At 41.7% G+C, this 17,941-nt stretch overlaps 1 protein-coding gene across 1 annotated transcript in view; it reads left to right on the forward strand.

The window, feature by feature from the left end:
• The first annotated feature begins 1,296 nt into the window (after positions 1-1,296).
• Positions 1,297-17,941, forward strand: part of LOC133000554 (plexin-A1-like) — a 147,976-nt gene continuing 131,331 nt past the window's right edge. The window contains exon 1 of the mRNA XM_061070499.1: positions 1,297-2,472. Within this exon, the coding sequence (XP_060926482.1) occupies positions 1,297-2,472 (1,176 nt within the window). The remainder of the gene's footprint in view (positions 2,473-17,941) is intronic.

Consider the following 17,941-nt stretch of genomic DNA (forward strand, 5'->3'; position numbering starts at 1 on the left):
AGCTGTATAACGCATATAGGATAAAACATTCATCCCTCAGAGCTTGGCTAACTGGCCACTCTTCTTGACCTGTTAAGCTCGGTGATTGATAGACAGATAGCCTTGCTCCTGAGTGGTTTACCAGATGGACAGCAGGACGTGGAAACAGAGACATTCCCCAGTCGCTCTCCTCTCTCTCTTCTCTCCTTTTGATTTTCCTCTAGCCCATGCTTTTATCTCCCTCAACCCCCTTCGCCATCTTCCTACCCTTCTCATCTCTCCCTAGTGTCTCTCATCTTTTCTGACTGGGTGTGGTCATAAAACACCCTTCGTGCAGACACATTGATAGTCAAGGTGAAATTGAAGCGTGACGGTCTCAAGGAGAGTTGCTTCCTGTTTTGCATAATCAGCGTTTACAGGAGAACTAATGTCCCACTATTGCTGGAACATGATTGGCCTGTCAAGTAACAGCATTTGCCCCAAAGACCCTGCTCATCATCACTGTACTGTCATTGAAAAATACCTGAAGGGACAAATACTGTTTGAAAGTGCTATTCGACTGGTTGATCGGTCGTACTGCTGCATGAGCCTGATACCTTGATACAGCTGTTGGTGTAATTACAATAAGGGGGTTACTGGATGTTATGTTGATACAGTTCAAACTATTGCAGGAAAGTGTTTGCACAGACCTGGCTATAAATTGTTTGCTGTCAATATAACAGGCCCCACTGGCAACTTTTCAAACACATGCCTCCTCCAAAGCCACCACAGTAACGTTGAAAAATATGAAATATTAAAGAGTTCAGTGTGGTAGGTCTATAACTCACTCCGGCAACAGTTGTATTACATTTACAGAGCTTTTCATAATCGGCCCATGGCTCCCCAGCCATCTTCACTCATAATTAAATGCTGACACATTCTTGCCTTCCAGACTTGATTTGATATCATTTATCATCAAGGCAGCTTGAGTGTTCTTTTGCAATATGTGAGGCTTTGAGGCCACTCTATCTGCTTTATGCATAATTCATAGGAAATGTTCCTTGGTCACTCATCATGTTTTTTTTTACCTTCCAGGGCTCCCACCTCACGCCTCTGGATGATGTTCCTGATGATGGCTTGCAACTCTGAAAAAAGGACCACGCAACAATAGTTGTTTCCTTTATCCTTTTCTCTCTTTAAAACTATCCCCCTTATTCCTTGATAATAGAGCTGAAAAAAAGAAAATCCTGACCTGGGACTCGGACAGAGTGTTTACTCCTCCTCCTCCTCTCTTTCTCCTTCCCTATCCCCCAAGCCTTGCCGCTAAACAGCCGAGATATGTGTCCCCTAGCCCGGTCAGTGGCTTCCCCTGGCACAGGGTTTCTCCTCTTGGGGCTTTTGCTTATCATGAGCTCTTCTGTCTGTGGAGGCCAACCCCCACCCTTCAAACGATTTGCCCCTGCTGAGTGGGGGCTCACTCATCTCGCCATACACAACACAACTGGAGAAGTGTATGTGGGAGCTGTCAATTGGATCTTCAAGCTGTCAAGCAACCTGACCAAACTGCGCAACCACATGACTGGCCCAGTGGTGGACAATGAGAAGTGCTACCCTCCGCCCAGTGTCCAGTCCTGCCCACATGACTTGGCCCAAACTCCAAATGTGAATAAACTTCTTCTCATAGACTACGCACAGAACCGCCTCATTGCCTGTGGAAGCACCTCACAGGGCATCTGCCAGTTTCTACGTCTGGATGATCTTTTTAAACTCGGTGAGCCCCACCATCGCAAGGAGCACTACCTCTCCAGTGTGGCAGAGTCTGGTACCATGTCTGGGGTGATCATAAGTTCCCCCCACAGTCCTACCAGTAAGCTGTTTATTGGAACCCCCATCGATGGCAAGTCTGAATACTTTCCAACTCTGTCCAGCCGCAAACTGATGGAGAATGAAGAAAATGCTGACATGTTCAGCTTTGTGTACCAGGATGAGTTTGTCTCCTCCCAGCTGAAGATCCCCTCGGACACTCTGTCCAAGTTCCCTGCTTTCGACATCTATTATGTGTACAGCTTCAGCAGTGAGCAGTTTGTCTATTATCTGACAATGCAGCTGGATACCCAACTGACTTCGCCCGATGCCAGCGGAGAGCAGTTCTTTACCTCCAAAATCGTCCGCCTCTGTGTGGATGACCCCAAGTTTTACTCCTATGTCGAGTTTCCCATTGGCTGCACTAAAGATGGGGTAGAGTACCGTCTGGTGCAGGATGCCTTCTTGGCTCGACCAGGCCGGCAGCTGGCCAACTCTCTGGGGATCTCTGAGAATGAAGACATCCTCTTCACAGTCTTCTCTCAGGGTCAGAAGAATCGAGCTAAACCACCTAAAGAGTCAGCATTGTGTCTGTTCACCCTAAGGAGGATAAAGGAGAAGATCAAAGAAAGGATTCAGTCCTGTTACAAGGGAGACGGGAAACTCTCCTTACCCTGGCTGCTCAACAAGGAACTCGCCTGCATCAACTCGGTAAGCACAAAACTTTCTATCTGTTCTTTCTACTTTTTTTTCTTTTTTTGTCAGAAAGAATCAGTTAACTTATCAATCAAAGCAATCAAAGTGTAGTAGTGGTATAATAAAGTGAATCAAAACAGAACCACTGGTGCTTTTATATTGAAACACTTGATTCCATTAGGCAGGAAGTATTCATGTACTTGCTGTTTTCTTTGTTGTCAATTAACATAAGGATTTATTCATTGTGATTGTGACAAACGGGTGACTTCTTTGCTGTTTTATCAAACAAAACAGCTCTCTGGTTCACTTGCTGATGCTCACAGGCAAACTTGCTATCTTGTGATCTATCTGTTAGCTGCTCGTTGTTTTTACTCAGCCTCATTTCAAATATTAAATTAAATATAGATTCTGGAATCAACATGGTGATTATAAAATTGTTCAATAATTATACTCAAGTGACTCAGTTGTTATCCAAGTGTGAAAGTTATTAATTTTTACAAATAAGTCTTCAGGGAAATGTGTACTGCCCACTTTGGAAAGTATTGGTGCCAGAAAACATAGGCATACATGCACACATAACTCAAATATTAAAGATTAGTCTTGATGTCAGTACATTAACGTTCCTGAAACTTAGCTGCTTTTCCACTCAGTCTTTTTTTCCACTGCACACTTGCTAATTGAACACAGGCCTACGCCACATTCATTCACAAGGACCACTGCTGCAGGCCCGCAGTGATTAACAATACAAAACATGGAAAGCTCTTATTCCCCTCTCCCCCTGTCTTCTTTTCGCTTTTTTCCAAGACATCTTCTTTTTCCCCACAGCCTTGTGTTGCTTTGATTTAGTCAGACAGGGGACATCATTAGCCTGGTCCCCTGGATTTGTGCAATGTCACTCACAAGCACACACACACTCTCACAAACCCACACACAGCTTGGCTCGGTGCGCTGCGGTGTGAGATCCTAGGGGATAGCATGAGCTACACTTGGTTCTTACTAACTGAGCCACAGTGCATGGCCCTGCATGCATTACAGAAGCCCCCTCTCACACATACACATACGTGCACTTACACTGAAGACCTTACACAACAGCATACCGTCTTTATAGTGAACATACAACTGCTCACGTTCTTTATTTTCTCTGACCTCCATTCTTGATTCCTCCATCTCCCTGTGCTCACCCACTCTCTTTTTCTTGAAACCTGCCTGAATATATTTTCGTTCCATCTATTAGTGTTTAGTGTACCTCTTAGTTGACCACCTGGCTTAGAGACCCCATCTTCCATCCCTTGTGCTCTTTAAAATTACCCATCCATCGCTTTCCATCTTGCTCTCTCTTAAGAAAGCCTAATTATAAGACCAGTTTTAAAGCTTTAAATGTCAGCGCACACAATTTTCCTGGCAGGTGTCTTCGCCGCGCACTCACAGAAACCATTCATCCTGAGCTGAGTCTAATGGAGTGAGATACTTTGTAAAAACAGCACTCTTCTTCTGTGTAGTTCTCTATTAGCTTGGGCGCACAGGTGTTTTTTTGTGCTGTAGTGAAAGTGATGTGAATCACCCAGCCAAGTCTCACCTCCCTTTCTTCTACCTTTCAGACATCTACTGTAGATGTAGTCTCTCTCTTATTCAGTGGTTGTCGTCATTCTTTACTGTGGCTTTTCTTTCTTCGGGCCCATCACACTCACAATAGCTCCGAGGCAAAAAGCAGGCTATCTCATTCATTTCAATTAGACCTTTGCCCCGGTGCAACAGGAGCTCTTAGTGCAGAGTGCTATGGTATAACATCACATGTTAGTAGAGAGAAGAATTGCACTTCCTTTTTTACAGTGCAACGCCAATCATCATTCTACTTTAATGCAACACAAATGCTGCATCGGAAACTGCTGTGCTTATTTGCTCTTATCTAGTGAGGAAAATTATTGCCATCATGATAACTTTCAATAGTTGGCTTCTCCAACCTCAAAGGAGAATTATCAGCTGCAGAATGTGTTGGCTTTTTGATGAGACTCACTGGTTTGCATTTCATCTACCTCGGGCCTTATCAATGTAACCTTTACTTTTTATAGCTGGGAGAGCACAGATGCACTATTAACATTAATGACGACAAGTCATACCAGTGAGCCATCATGCAAAGTACCAGGGCTCTGCAAACAGCACACCTAAATGGTATGCAGCCCATGAAAATGCATTATTGTTTGAACCCAGATGCTAGATTTGATTAGAGATTTCTAATAAAATCCAATAACAACATATTTAAGATAAAAAATAATGCTGTAGCTCTAACAAGCTCTGGCTTACTACACTACTGCGAATCACTTCTGCGTAGCTTTAAAAAACAGTACATGCCAGTGGCAGTAGAGAGCAACAGCTGGAAAGTGAAATTTCCAGGTAAAGAAAACTGACGTTTCGGATTGAGGTTTTGTCATCGGTGCATACTCATTTTAAGTGAGTGAGACGGTGATCTTGCAAAAAGAGCATCTCACAGTGGCAACATGTTATTGCTAAAACCTTCACATTTGCCATAACTATTAATTCATGTTTGTTTGATCCTCCTTTCTGTCCCACTTCCCTCTCCCTATCCCGTTCACACAGTCAGCCTTGTTACCATGGTTACTGGAGTTTAGATAAGGAATACATTCACTGATATTTTATCACCACTTAAACATCCCCTCAAAACTGTTGTCCTGTATAAGCTGTCATATATGATGATGTAATAGCCTCAGAGATAAGCTTATTGGCTGACCCTGTGACAGCAGCAACGCTCGAGGGGTCATCCTCAGGTTAATGATGTCTGCCACGCTTGCCCCTAAGCACTGACCTAATGTCAGCTGCTCACCACTGACCGTAACCTCACTCAGTGGTTCTTGTGGACCTCAAGTGTGACCTCAGATCAGTGTAAGACATCTTTTTTTAGTGCGGAGGCGGTTGCTGTGAAAAATAGAAAAGGCAGAATCAGACAGAAGAATCAGGGAAAGCATTTAAATATAAACATGCCTATCTTAACATGAAGGACTAGACAGGATTCCCCCACATTCTAAAGATAGATGCTTTCATTAAGTGTAATTGCATGTTAATGATTTATTGTGGGGTTATACTGTTACTGCAAACAACAATGGTCAAAGTCAAGGCAAGTTGCTTACACTGGGCAACAAACACTGAGAATTGATGTTAAAAAATGTAATATACCCATTTTTACATACAACAACTTCTTAATGTGACCATAACAGTTGATTTTAATCTGAACATTTGGGTGCCTGATCATCCAGATGAGCTTTTGGGCCTGAGTCCTCTTTCTAGCATGTTTGGCTCTGTCCTGCCCCTTTTCTGCATGGCACGTGCTCTCTCGCTCTCTCAGTGCTATTAGTAAAGGCCATAGGGCCAGAACATTGATATGACTAAAGCGTCTTTCTAAATGCCAGCTCTCCACTGGCTCAACAGATAGACTGTAAGTAAGGAAAAACTTTGAAGGGTGGGGGTTGGCCTCCACAGACAGAAGAGCTCATGATAAGGAAAAACGTACAGGGAGTCATTCCTCCAACCGATACAGATATATGAACTGAAGATTTCTTAACTCTACAGCACTCACATTTTTCAGCTACCCGTGTTCGGTGCTGAGCCCTGCCCAGAGTTTCCCAACCACTCCTGGAATTCAAATGCACTTCTCTAACCTCTTGACTACAAACTCATAAATGGCCTCCTCTACTACATTTGACTGAGCAGTGTGGGATAAGCTGTTTGATGTGGGTGGAAGGGTGAATGCATTTAGCTTGACCCTGCCATAGATCTGGTGAGAGGGCAAGGCAGAGGGGGGTTGAGCCCTGGACAGCTGTTAGCCACATAGCAATGATTGATGAGCGACCGCTCTGTTAGCTCCCTCTGTGGAGTTCATATTTGTGCTGGATAATAATTTGTAGCCTCTGGCCATCATTAGGATGTTTATGGCCACAGTGAGATGGTGGCTGTGTTCCTGTAAACACTAATGTTAGGGCATATTAGATGTAGCTTTGTCAAAAAAGAGTGTGTAAAATCTCAGATGAAGCACACACACACCATCCATCACTTCAGCCCTGTTACCTGGTTATATTTTCCTGCGCTGTACTCTATGTGCGGCCATTTATTTTTTTGTGGACCAGTGTTTTGTCCCTGAGCTTTATTAGTGAACCCCTGACCTTCTCTCTGGTTTCAAAGTGGATCAATACAAACCCTTTCTAAGGAGGGAAAGTCTGACTCAGTGAGATGAATGCAAAAAAAGCAAGTTAAAAAATGCAGCGACAAAGTGGGGGGAAACGAGAGAGAGAGGCACGGAGCTGGGCAAAATAAAAGATTAACAAGTTGCAGGAGGTGTGCAGGACGTGGGCGGGTATAAAAATGAGAGAACAAGAGGATGAGGAAGTCGGATGCCAAGCAGCATACAGGAGAGAGTAAGGGAATTTGAAGGATGGTGTTGAGGAGATGAGAGAGATGGAGTGAGTGTGAAACACAGCAAGCCAAGAAAGACTCTAGGGGATAGGGGATGGAAAATGAATTGAATGCAACACAGAATGCACGGAAATGTATTACTTTATAAAACCAGAGACTTGGTTCTGTAATTCTCAGTTAATTGGAGGTGATCAGGTCAAGCTTGTTTGTTCAGGCGTCTTTCATGTGCCTGCCCTCATCACTGGAGTGTGTGTACTGTAGGATATATGCTCAACTGGATGCTGCGTTCTTGAAATATTGGTAACCAAAACATAAAGCTGCAGGCTAGACACGGAATGGAATTACTTTAACATCACAAAAATTCCCCAAAATATCAGTCTTGAGGAGTTTTTGAAGCCATATTATGTGCAGCAGTCACAGCTGGCCAACTGCGATTTGGATGTGATGTCAATGTTGTGTTGTGAGTGATGACAGTTTGAATTCTGATGAGAGAAAATGTCATCAGGAAAGAGAGGCAGAGAGGGAGAATGAAAAACAGCCAAGGAGAGAGCTGCAATCCTTTCGCAGGCAGGGACTGCTCGGAGGAGAGGCGTTGATTCACAGACAGAGAGAAGAGAAGGGCGAGAGGAAGAGTGATAGCATCAGAAATCTTTTCACCACCGCTGCCAAGAACAGTGGGAGAAGAGGGAGAATCACAAAAGGGGTAGAGAATTAGAGGGGGGAGAGGGTGGTCGAACAATGGTGACTGCACAAATAATATTGGCGTCTGTCACCTGGTCACCACACTGTCCTGTATCGAGTCTCTCAGTCATGTCAATGGTCTCACTGTGTATGCATTTGTATGTGTTTTTGTGTCAGGAACACAACAAAACTCCCTTGGGGTGTCTTGACAAAATACATCTAAATTTATAAAGGTGTACTCAGGGGCTCTCTTTGCTCTGGGGTCACTTTGTAGAATTTATTTTCTTACTCACTAAACTCACCACATCAAAACAAAAGATGAAGCAAGTTTCAGCTTTGAGGTTTTTCAAAGTATGCCTAATCTTGTTATAGAAAGTTATTGAAAAGTCATGTAAATCAACACTAGGACAGCGGTGGGAACAGCTTCCTAAAGCTCTTTTTGACTATTTTAACACTCTACGCAGCAGCTTTGGTTTTCAGGCTGTTAAAGTCAGTTTCTAATTTACAACACATAGACATCTGTGTTGGCTATAATCAGCACAAACTCTCCAAACATCTTTGTCAGTGTCTTCTATGTGTATGACATTTGTTGACATTTCATATTTGTTTTTTGCATTTTCTGTGGACTTCAAACTAGAGGCCAGGTGGAGAAAGTCTGCAGACAATCCAGATTCTCTCACTTGCGTTCACACATACAACTATGCCAGAGAAAGTGCAGATAATTGCCTGAGTTAGTTGCGTGTCTGAAGGCAGCTTTAAACTACATGAAAAATTATTAAACACAAATCAAATAAATAAACAAAGTTACTCAAATTGCATATTTACCTCAACATCTGTTTCAATTACTTTTCTCCACACACAAAATAGAAAACACCTCAACTTTTCTTAATGTATAGCTACAAACTTCACACCAACTGCTTATTATGAAGCGCATAAGTATAGAAAAATAGAAATGGTAGTAAAGGACTTAAAAACAGGTCTTACGAGGTATTAAAAGACTTGAATTAGAATTGAAGGGATGGGAAAGAATGAAAGGAAGAAAAAAACATAATGGCAACATTCCTTGTCCCTGTTGTTGTAAACTCTTCACTAGACGAAGCTCATATCTGACCTGAGGCCTTTTCAGAATGTCAGGCTGCTTTCTCTCAGTAATCAGATGGATGGGGAGGTTGTGAACTGTGTCACAATGCAATTCATCAGTCAATCTGATAATCAATCATAGCAATACATAGTCGCCACAAGTGCTCGTCATTTGCTGGTGCATTGGCCAGCTGTCGTGTCAAAGGTGAGATTTGATGCTAAACCTGAAATCAATTTTGGAACATGCAATAATGTTTTTAATGGTTGACACATATATTCGATAAAAAAACATATTTGGAAGTCGCTTTATTTCTATCTAGGTCGTCGTTTTGTCAGTTAAATCCCTAATTTGTTGGCTTGTGGTACATTCTAATATTCGATCAACCTAATCATTATATATTTTTTAGTTTGCCTGATTGAATGCAACCATGTATTTAGATATTATTAAGAACAATTACACTTTTTGTACATTATAGCCCACACAGTTTTGAAAAACTCATTGTTTTTAACACCATAGGAGAAGAAACACTTCATTGCAGTGACATTTACAACAGCATGCTTTAGTGTGTATTTGCAATGCATCCTAGAGATGGCTGCTGTAAAAAGCACAATGTAAATGAAGACAATTCATTTATTTGCTCCTTAATAATGCCGATAAAGGTTTGCATGCTGTATTTGGAATGCTCTCAGTGGACATTTGAAATCTTACTGCGCAGTCATCAAGCTGCTGCCACCGCTGTTTTTCTGATGAGGAGATGCCCTTTTTGTGCAACCAATACAAATCTTAAAGTAATTTATCATCAGTTAAACAGCCTTTCAGCGGAATATGTACACATACATACAGAGCACACAGGCATGTTTATATGTTGATGCTGGTGGTCATTAAATGCACACACAAGGCGAATCAAAACTGGTTCATCAAAACTATTTTATTGCACTCAAAAACAACACAATAAAAGAGTAGTTGGCTGTTTTCCACCTCCAAGCGCCTATGTTAATCTGTTACCAGCCAGTGTAAGTGTGTGTGTCTGGTCTCGTCTAGTTATCATAGCAGACATATGTGTTATAACGGATCCCTTAATGTAGGGCTGATACAAACAGTTTCTAATACTGTCTCACTGAAGATCCTGTGTTCAGTCTTAGGTTTAGTTTCTGCACAACCTGTAATATTAGCAAGACAAGTCAGAAATGAACACCATGCTTCATCACTGCTCCATCGCCTCACATTTAGCAAGCCAAGACCTTTTTTCATTACGTTGTTACAGAAAGCGGAAATGACTTTGAGACCAGCTCCTAACCTTATTAAATCAATCATTATGAATATCATCTAATGAACGCAACACACTTGTGGTCTTTGTAAAACACAGTCCGATATCTGTAGACCTAATCTAAAAGGATGTGCCAGCAAATGCGTTTAAGTAATTACTGTAGACTTGATTAACTGAGCAAGAGTTGATAAGCGCAGTTAATTGACAGTCTAAATGAGTTGAGCTCAGATACACCGATTGGGCGGCTTGTCTTAGCTGTTGATTCTAATGGGTCGTCTTTTGATTTGAAATATGGAATAAGTTGATTCCAGCTATCAAGTTTTTGAATTCCCACCACACTGTGTGTGGGTGTGAGCTTATATGTGAGCTAACAGTATCACGCCTGCTCTGAGCTAAAGTGGCGCTCTCATCCCATTATTTAACGACAATAGGAAACCTTTTGAAAAAGACCCCATGCAGACTGTGTGTGAGCTGCTTAATTCTCTCTCTCTCTCTCTCTCTCTCTCTCTCTCTCTCTCTCTCTCTCTCTCTCTCTCTCTCTCTCTCTCTCTCTCTCTCTCTCTCTCTCTCTCTCTCTCTCTCTCTCTCTCTCTCTCTCTCTCTCTCTCTCTCTCTCTCTCTCTCTCTCTCTCTCTCTCTCTCTCTCTCCTCTTTCTGATCATTCTTCACCCCCCCCTGTCTGAGGAGTGTTTAGCTCAACAAATCCCCATCTCCAGCACCACTCTAATGATACTAATTGTCAGTGTAATTATGTATTGATCTGTACTGTGTGTGTGTGGGTGGTGTGTTACATACATCATTATCAGGTGTAATCAGTTAATGTGGTGCAGGGAGTGTGCCCCGATTGCACATCACAATAGTCTCAGTGTGTTGGTTTGTCCAAGTTTTTTTCAGTGCCCACATCTGCTTTCAGCTTTTCATTTGATTTCGCATGTTTAAAAAGCTGAATGTGCGCACTCAGCAGCTGTTCACAATAATCTTCATCTGCCAATCACACATGTTTTTTTCTCCTGCTCTGACGTGATTAAAAAATGTTTTTTCTTTCCCAACAACACCCTGGTTCCCATTAATAGCTGCATTTATTTTAGATGCTTCCCAGAATAACAAGTGGGGCAATTGTGGATACTTCTTTGCCTATTAAAAAGAAGAAATGATGTTTCCAGAGCATCCAAAATCTGTGTTTGCATGAAATACATGTTTATTATGCTCTATCAAATAAAAAGAGAACATTCAGTAATACTATGATGATTGTATGACTCTCTCCCTTAAGGTAAAGGTAAAATAACGGTGGTTTTAATAGCAAATGTCAAGTATTGACAAAGGCTCCAGCCGTATCCATTTACAAATCTAATGTTGAGCATAAATTAACCCTAAGATGAGCTGACAAGCTGAAAAGCTGGGTTTCTCCATCATGTTTAATTGCATTAGATGAACCCACATTAGGTCACATAGATCATATGTTTCATGGCGGCTTTTCGTACAACTTGGATTCAGTTACTGGTGTCATTTGAACTTTCACCTTTAAAATATCTTTTGCGGGTTGAAACCTTTAAACCTGCTGACTCTGTCTTCCACTGCTGGTCGCTGAGCTGCTCCATCAGAGCAGTCGGAGGTTAAGTAGTAGGGCGCCCGTGGTGGTTGCTGATGGAGGGAGGAAGTGTGTTACTCATGCACTTTCCCCACCCACAGTTCCCAGCTGGTGTGTGGTTTGAACTGATGCTCGCTGATCACAGGCTTCTTTTGTTTCAAACTCCTTGTGAGCTTAGATTGTGAAAGAGGAATCTTCAAGTGACTGTCTCTCTGCCCGCAGTTTATTTCCCCATGTACATACTTTACTACACACAGTATGCATTATTTTTCCTCTGTCTCTCCCATTCAGTTGAACATAGAAATTACTTCTGTGCAACCCATAAAAATGGAATTGTTGCAGGCATCTCTTCATTGAAATTATTGATCAGTGAGGTTTAAGTAGCATATTCTCGAAAACAGTTCTGACAAAAATACTTTTCTTTCCTGCAATAAGGTGAGGGCACCTCTTCAACCTGTTTTAAATGAAACTGTTTTCCCCGAAGACGTTGATGCATCATGCTTTTTGTCTCCTTTACGCCTCAACCAGTCAAACACACACTGTCTCTGTGGAGACATCAGTGGAGACTGTATAGACTGTATGGTAAAGGTCTTGTTTCTCTTAACACCGAGGCTGATTTAAAGTCGTGTGAATGTCCCTTTGTGTGGATTTGATTTCACTTTTGCATTTATTCTTACTTGTCATGTACAGGGTTGTTTTGAGGAGTAGGGTTAACTGGCTTATCACAGTGACATTTTACAAAGGTTAATGAAAACAGACCAAATTTTTCTCATATATGCATTAATGTCAGGTCAGGTTGGGCATATTGTTCTTTAAACCAACACAAAACAGTGGTCCATGATTGGCAAAGGCAAGGGCAAATTGTAAAATGAAATTTAACACATTAACCCGGCAAACTCTTAATAAGTGAAGGACCTAAATTTAATATCAAAATATAAATAAGTGCAAAACTCTTCAATTAACATTCAAAATCACATAATAAATAAACCTATTCTATCCTAACTACAATAATTTAACACTAAATAACAGTTTCATTGCTTAATAAAGCAAATACTCCAGCTTTAAACTTTAAAGGCAGCCATGTAGACAGTGTGTTGCCCCAGAGGTGAGTGTAATATTAACTAGGCATGTGCGGTGATGTTAATGCTGCCTGTAGGCAGGGCCAATATTTCTGTCTGTAGCTTTATCACTGAAAGAGCCACTTAAATCTGCTGTGATTCGGTCTGGCAAGTACCTGCCATGTGGGAAGGATTTCAGTACAGTTTCATACTGTCATGTTCTGTGTCTTTGGTGACTAAATTGCCATCATAAGAAGAATCTTTTACTATGGCTTCAAAAGACATGCAGATTGTTAGGTTAATTGAAATCTCTACATTGGCCGTAGATGTGAATGTGAGCGACCTGTCTATTCAGCCTCTCGTCAAATCTCACCTGGGTTTGTCCAGGCTGTTCCTCTGCTTTATAAATCAGCACGGGGGTGCATGCAAGGACGCACAAACACACACACTCTGCTTGTGTTTATTCTTCTTAGAGAAAATCCAGCAATGTCTCCATGAGTTCAAGGCCCCTGCTGAGATTTCTGGGTAATTTATGAGCTGCCCTCTCCCAGAATCCCTCACTCCGCTTGCAGCCAGCCACATGCACACACAGACCAAGGAAAGAAGTCATGTAAAAACCACCTGCATCTGAAAACTCATCTTAGCACTGTTCACATGTGTGTGTGTGTGTGTGTGTGTGTGTGTGTGTGTGTGTGTGTGTGTGTGTGTGTGTGTGTATACGCTGTGAAAGCATGCTGGAAGGCTGCAGAGAACCAGCTCACGTGGTCTATGTCATACACTGTCTTTCCTCCTCTCTGCGTCTCTTTCACTTCTCTCCTTCTCTGTTCAAACACAGAAAAACACACACACCCTCTGACCCTCGCAGAAATAGGCCATTTTGGGAACATACAGTATGTCTACAGTAATTGCAAAACACAAAACAATGTTGTGTGTTGGACTGTTGGAAGTGTGTGTCAGTTGGCTCAATGAAAAAACAGCTGATGACCAGCAAGCATCCTTTTTTTTGCCCTATCCGACAGACGCACACGAACATTAACACTCTCACTCTCACTCACAAGCACACACCCTGATGAATTGTGGGCTTGTCTTGAATCTATGCCGTCAGCATTTATATCAGCCGCCCGTTGTCCCTGTCTTTTCTGTCGTCTCCACTCCTTTCCTGTTCTCTCATAAAAAAATATTTACAATATCTGTGCAAACATGTTTTTATTTAGGAACACAGCACTTCTTAATGCAACACACAAATCAACTGACATGTTATTGAATGAATGAATGTTTCTCTGTTGGCCATACATGTTTTCCTTTCACCTTAATGACCATAATTCACAGGAGTTTATTCAATCGACAACACCATGTATGTTCCAGTATATAAGCCCATATTGTATTCTGCTGTGTCCATAAGCTTCACTGACTGGAGGTGACTATTGACCAGTTCCACATGAGTTGAGACGTAATGTTTTCCCAAAAAGATTTAACTGACGCAACACGTTTAAAGAAACATCAGTAACAGGGGAAGGATTATTCCAGTGTTTCCTCCAGTGCAGGCCAGCGCACATCTGTAATCAGTACGGGTTACTGCGGGCTGAGTCGTGCGCACACGCGTTTGGTGCCATAGGAACCACTGCATGTATATTTCATCGTCTTGCAGTTCGTAGTTGAGTGAAGCAGCTCTGGGAGAACCACCACACAGCTGTGGCAGTTTGCCAGAGCACGTGACCTCGAGCAGTTTCTAGGGAGCACTATGGGTTTACATACGTCTGTCTTTGTGTGCAAACCTCATATATTGTATCAGCGGTATCTAGGCCACATATTTCTCTATGACCTTGACTATCAGCTGAGAGCTCACATGTACTGTACTGTATATACATCATGTGGATAATGGTTCACTCTCGGCCTTTGTATTAACACTTTCAAAACCCATTCGGACAACACGGCCTAGAGGGATTTAAATGGTTTCCAGGCTGTTTGTGAAATATAGATTAGATGACTACCTGATCAATTAATTATTTGATCAAAATCAGTGGTTCCAACTTCTAACAAGTGAATGTTTTGATCCGGTCTGAAAGTGAAGTCCAGAGATTTATGGTTGGACAAAATTCAGACTTTGTCAAAGTGATTAAATTTAGAAAATAATTAGTAAATTCATTAAAAATAAATGAAATAGTGGCAGCATCCATATGAAAAATAAACAGTTTTATAATAGATAAGAACTGATAAAAATGGGGAAGAAAATAATTTGTGCCTGTTATCAGTTTTCAATAGACTGCCTTAAGCGCCTGCACACACACACACACACACACACTCACAATTATATATGCATCGTGTTTTTGAGAGGCTGACTAGAGTGAGACCAAGACCAAGCTCCTGTGAACTACAAATCCACACATTCATTCAGCGCTCACCAAAGTCAAACTGTAAAAAATCAAAACAAGAAACCCCCTCCTCTACATTTGTAAGACCCCGCTGCCAAAGTCAGTGGAAGGTTGTTGGCTTAACTCTTTCATCCCTGGAGGATTTTGCATCTTTGAAAACACTGCAGAACGTTAAATAGCGTCTCCAGCCAGTAACCCTGCAGAGACCACAGACGAGAATATTCTTTCTATTCTGAATATCAGCCGTGATGCACATGGGAATCTTTTTATGCCTTGGATTTGCAGAACCACCACTGCAATGTAGCTTCCATTATAATGTTCTCCAACCTCATGGGAAAAACCTTTAATTCCATGCTGATCAATGCTGTACAAACTCCACACCTTCAGGAATGCTATTGCACCTTTACCCCCAGATGCCCCAGAGAGACCTGTGTGTGTGTGTGTGTGTGTGTGTGTGTGTGTGTGTGTGTGTGTGTGTGTGTGTGTGTGTGTGTGTGTGTGTGTGTGTGTGTGTGTGTGTGTGTGTGTGTGTGTGTGTGTGTGTGTGTGTGTGTGTGTGTGTGTGTGTGTGTGTGTGTGTGTGTGTGTGTGTGTTAAAACTCATAGACTCCAGGGGCTACTGTATACAGTATTTTTGACAGTCAGTCACCTCCATAGAAGATGGATTAACCCTTTAACTGGTTTCCCTTAGGCTCTGACATCATGGGATTGTGAATATGTGTGTGTGTGTGTGTGAGACTCTAATGCAGACTGATGTATCTCTTTCTCCTGACCACACTATACAGTTTTAAATTGTTGCCCCTAGTTGTATGTCACATGAATACTACTGGAATTGCTTTGTTGCTTGAAGCCAAGTCTGTGTGTACACACAGAAAATAAACGGGATGCTTTGAATGTGTGTGTGTATGTGTGTGTGTGTGTTTTCAAGCACAGGTTTGTAAGTCCACATAGTACATGTGCGGTTGTCAGTGTGTTGTCCTTCAATCGCCTTTTTTCCGAGGGAAGAAATTGCCCCGTAGCCATTTGCAGTTACAAAAGAAAGTTGTTTCAGGTAATAGCTGTGTATGTTCCTGTCTCTCACTCGCCTTAACACACACACAAACACAAACCCATACAGATGCTTCCATTAAAATCTGTTTTCCCTTTCTTTAACCACGTGACATCACAGCACAAACTGAATGCTTTGTGGCCCTACCCCCCCACACACGCTCACACCTCCACAGTCGGTGAACATAACATTGGTTCAAAGAAGTGTATGAGGGACGTAGGGAGAGAGTCGTGACTGAGGGAGGAGAGATACAGGCAGAGGGAGAGTTGCCAAGGAAGAATGGATGAAGAAGGTGATGCAGAGCGATAAGACGAGATAGGATGGCTGGACAGAAGTAGAAAAAGACAAAGCCGATATTGATGTTTGCTCAGTTACTGAAGCAGCTGGAGCAAGATGGAGAAATAGAGTGAGAAAAAAGAAAAAGGCAGAATAACGGGTTATTGACGTGTGAGAGCTGCAGGCAATTTAGGCATATCAGGAGAACGAGGGAGGGGATGTTATCTTTGCTCCCGTGTGGATCAATCATATGATGTAGTGATAAGACTGTGGATTACACTGCCATTTACACACTCCCCAAATGTGTGTGTGTGAGTGAGTGGGTGTGGGTCCACAAACTCACACATGCGTCTTCTGACTCTGGTTAACACATAGTGATGTCCATTCAGTTCCAGTAGCATTACGTCAGCAACCTCAAGACACATGCTCTCACCCTCACAAATTCAGTCACTTTTTTCAAAGTAGCATCCAAAAGTATGTTTCTTGCCCCTTTTACACCGGACAGAAAAACATAAAAATCCTATTTTTTGTGTTCAGTATAAAAGTGTACAATCGGCATTCATTCCCCAGTAAAATGACTGTGCATTAGTGATGGTTATTGATCAGCTCCATCTCTTATAGACAGAGATGTAAACATGAGAACTGGATTGACACCGCAATGCGCAATGTCTCTCAGAGAAGACAAACACTGTATCACACCTGTTTTCTTCACACAATGATCCTGCTAAACCAGGTTACACTTTTTATTGTTCTACAAATGATGCTAACAAGCGCTTGGCTGTCTTAAATCTAAAGTTATTATAGATTTTAATTTGCTTATCAATCGTTTAAAAATATATAGTAGAAAAATCCCTAATCCTATCTGACTAACAGTGTGAAAACCAATAGATTTTATATTTGAAATGATATAAAGAAACTCCTCTCAAACAGATAATAGGCCTAATGGAAGTAAAAGTAAATTAGCCAAATTCTAGTCAATTCATAATCTGTTAATAACTGAATTGATTAATCACCTGATAATTTCTTCTTCAACAAAACCACACTGAAATTAGATCGAGATAAAGCATTTTCAAAAACACAACATTTTTTCACCCTCCTAAACCATTCACTGTCTGTGGCACGTTAACCCCCCTTTAAAGGGAACTGCCTGTTCTGAGTGTGTGAGTGTGGTGACTGGTTAAGGCATCATATGGGTCAGTGGATTACCCAGGGCAACTGGCCCCTCATGACACTGGAATGCCCCAGATATTGTCACATGGTCACAAGCATTAACACCGGGTCACCACAGTGACTGAACACTTTACAATATGCTCAAGATTTTGCATGGTGGGACTCTTTGGGAGAAAAGAAGGGTGTATTTTTATTGTTCCATGTTTGAATAGCATTCTTGGACACATAGGATAATCAGAGACACATTTTAAAAGTAGATGATGCACCTATCGTCCTCTATGAGCCCCCACTGTGATGTGAAATCAAGTAACAAGTGGACCTTTTGAGGCGTCTGCTATGACTCTTTGGCCTCAGGACCCTTTTTCTACATTGAGCTGTTAAAAATAAGGCTATAAAATGTATTCATTATTTGAATTACACAAGATCGAATATAGATAGTTGACCTTTTAATAATAAAATCCTTCATACTGTAAGACTTCTGTAGAATAAAGTATATCAAATTGATGATTCTTCATAATGAG

Source organism: Limanda limanda, chromosome 4, assembly GCF_963576545.1.
Source record: "Limanda limanda chromosome 4, fLimLim1.1, whole genome shotgun sequence".
NCBI lineage: Eukaryota > Metazoa > Chordata > Actinopteri > Pleuronectiformes > Pleuronectidae > Limanda > Limanda limanda.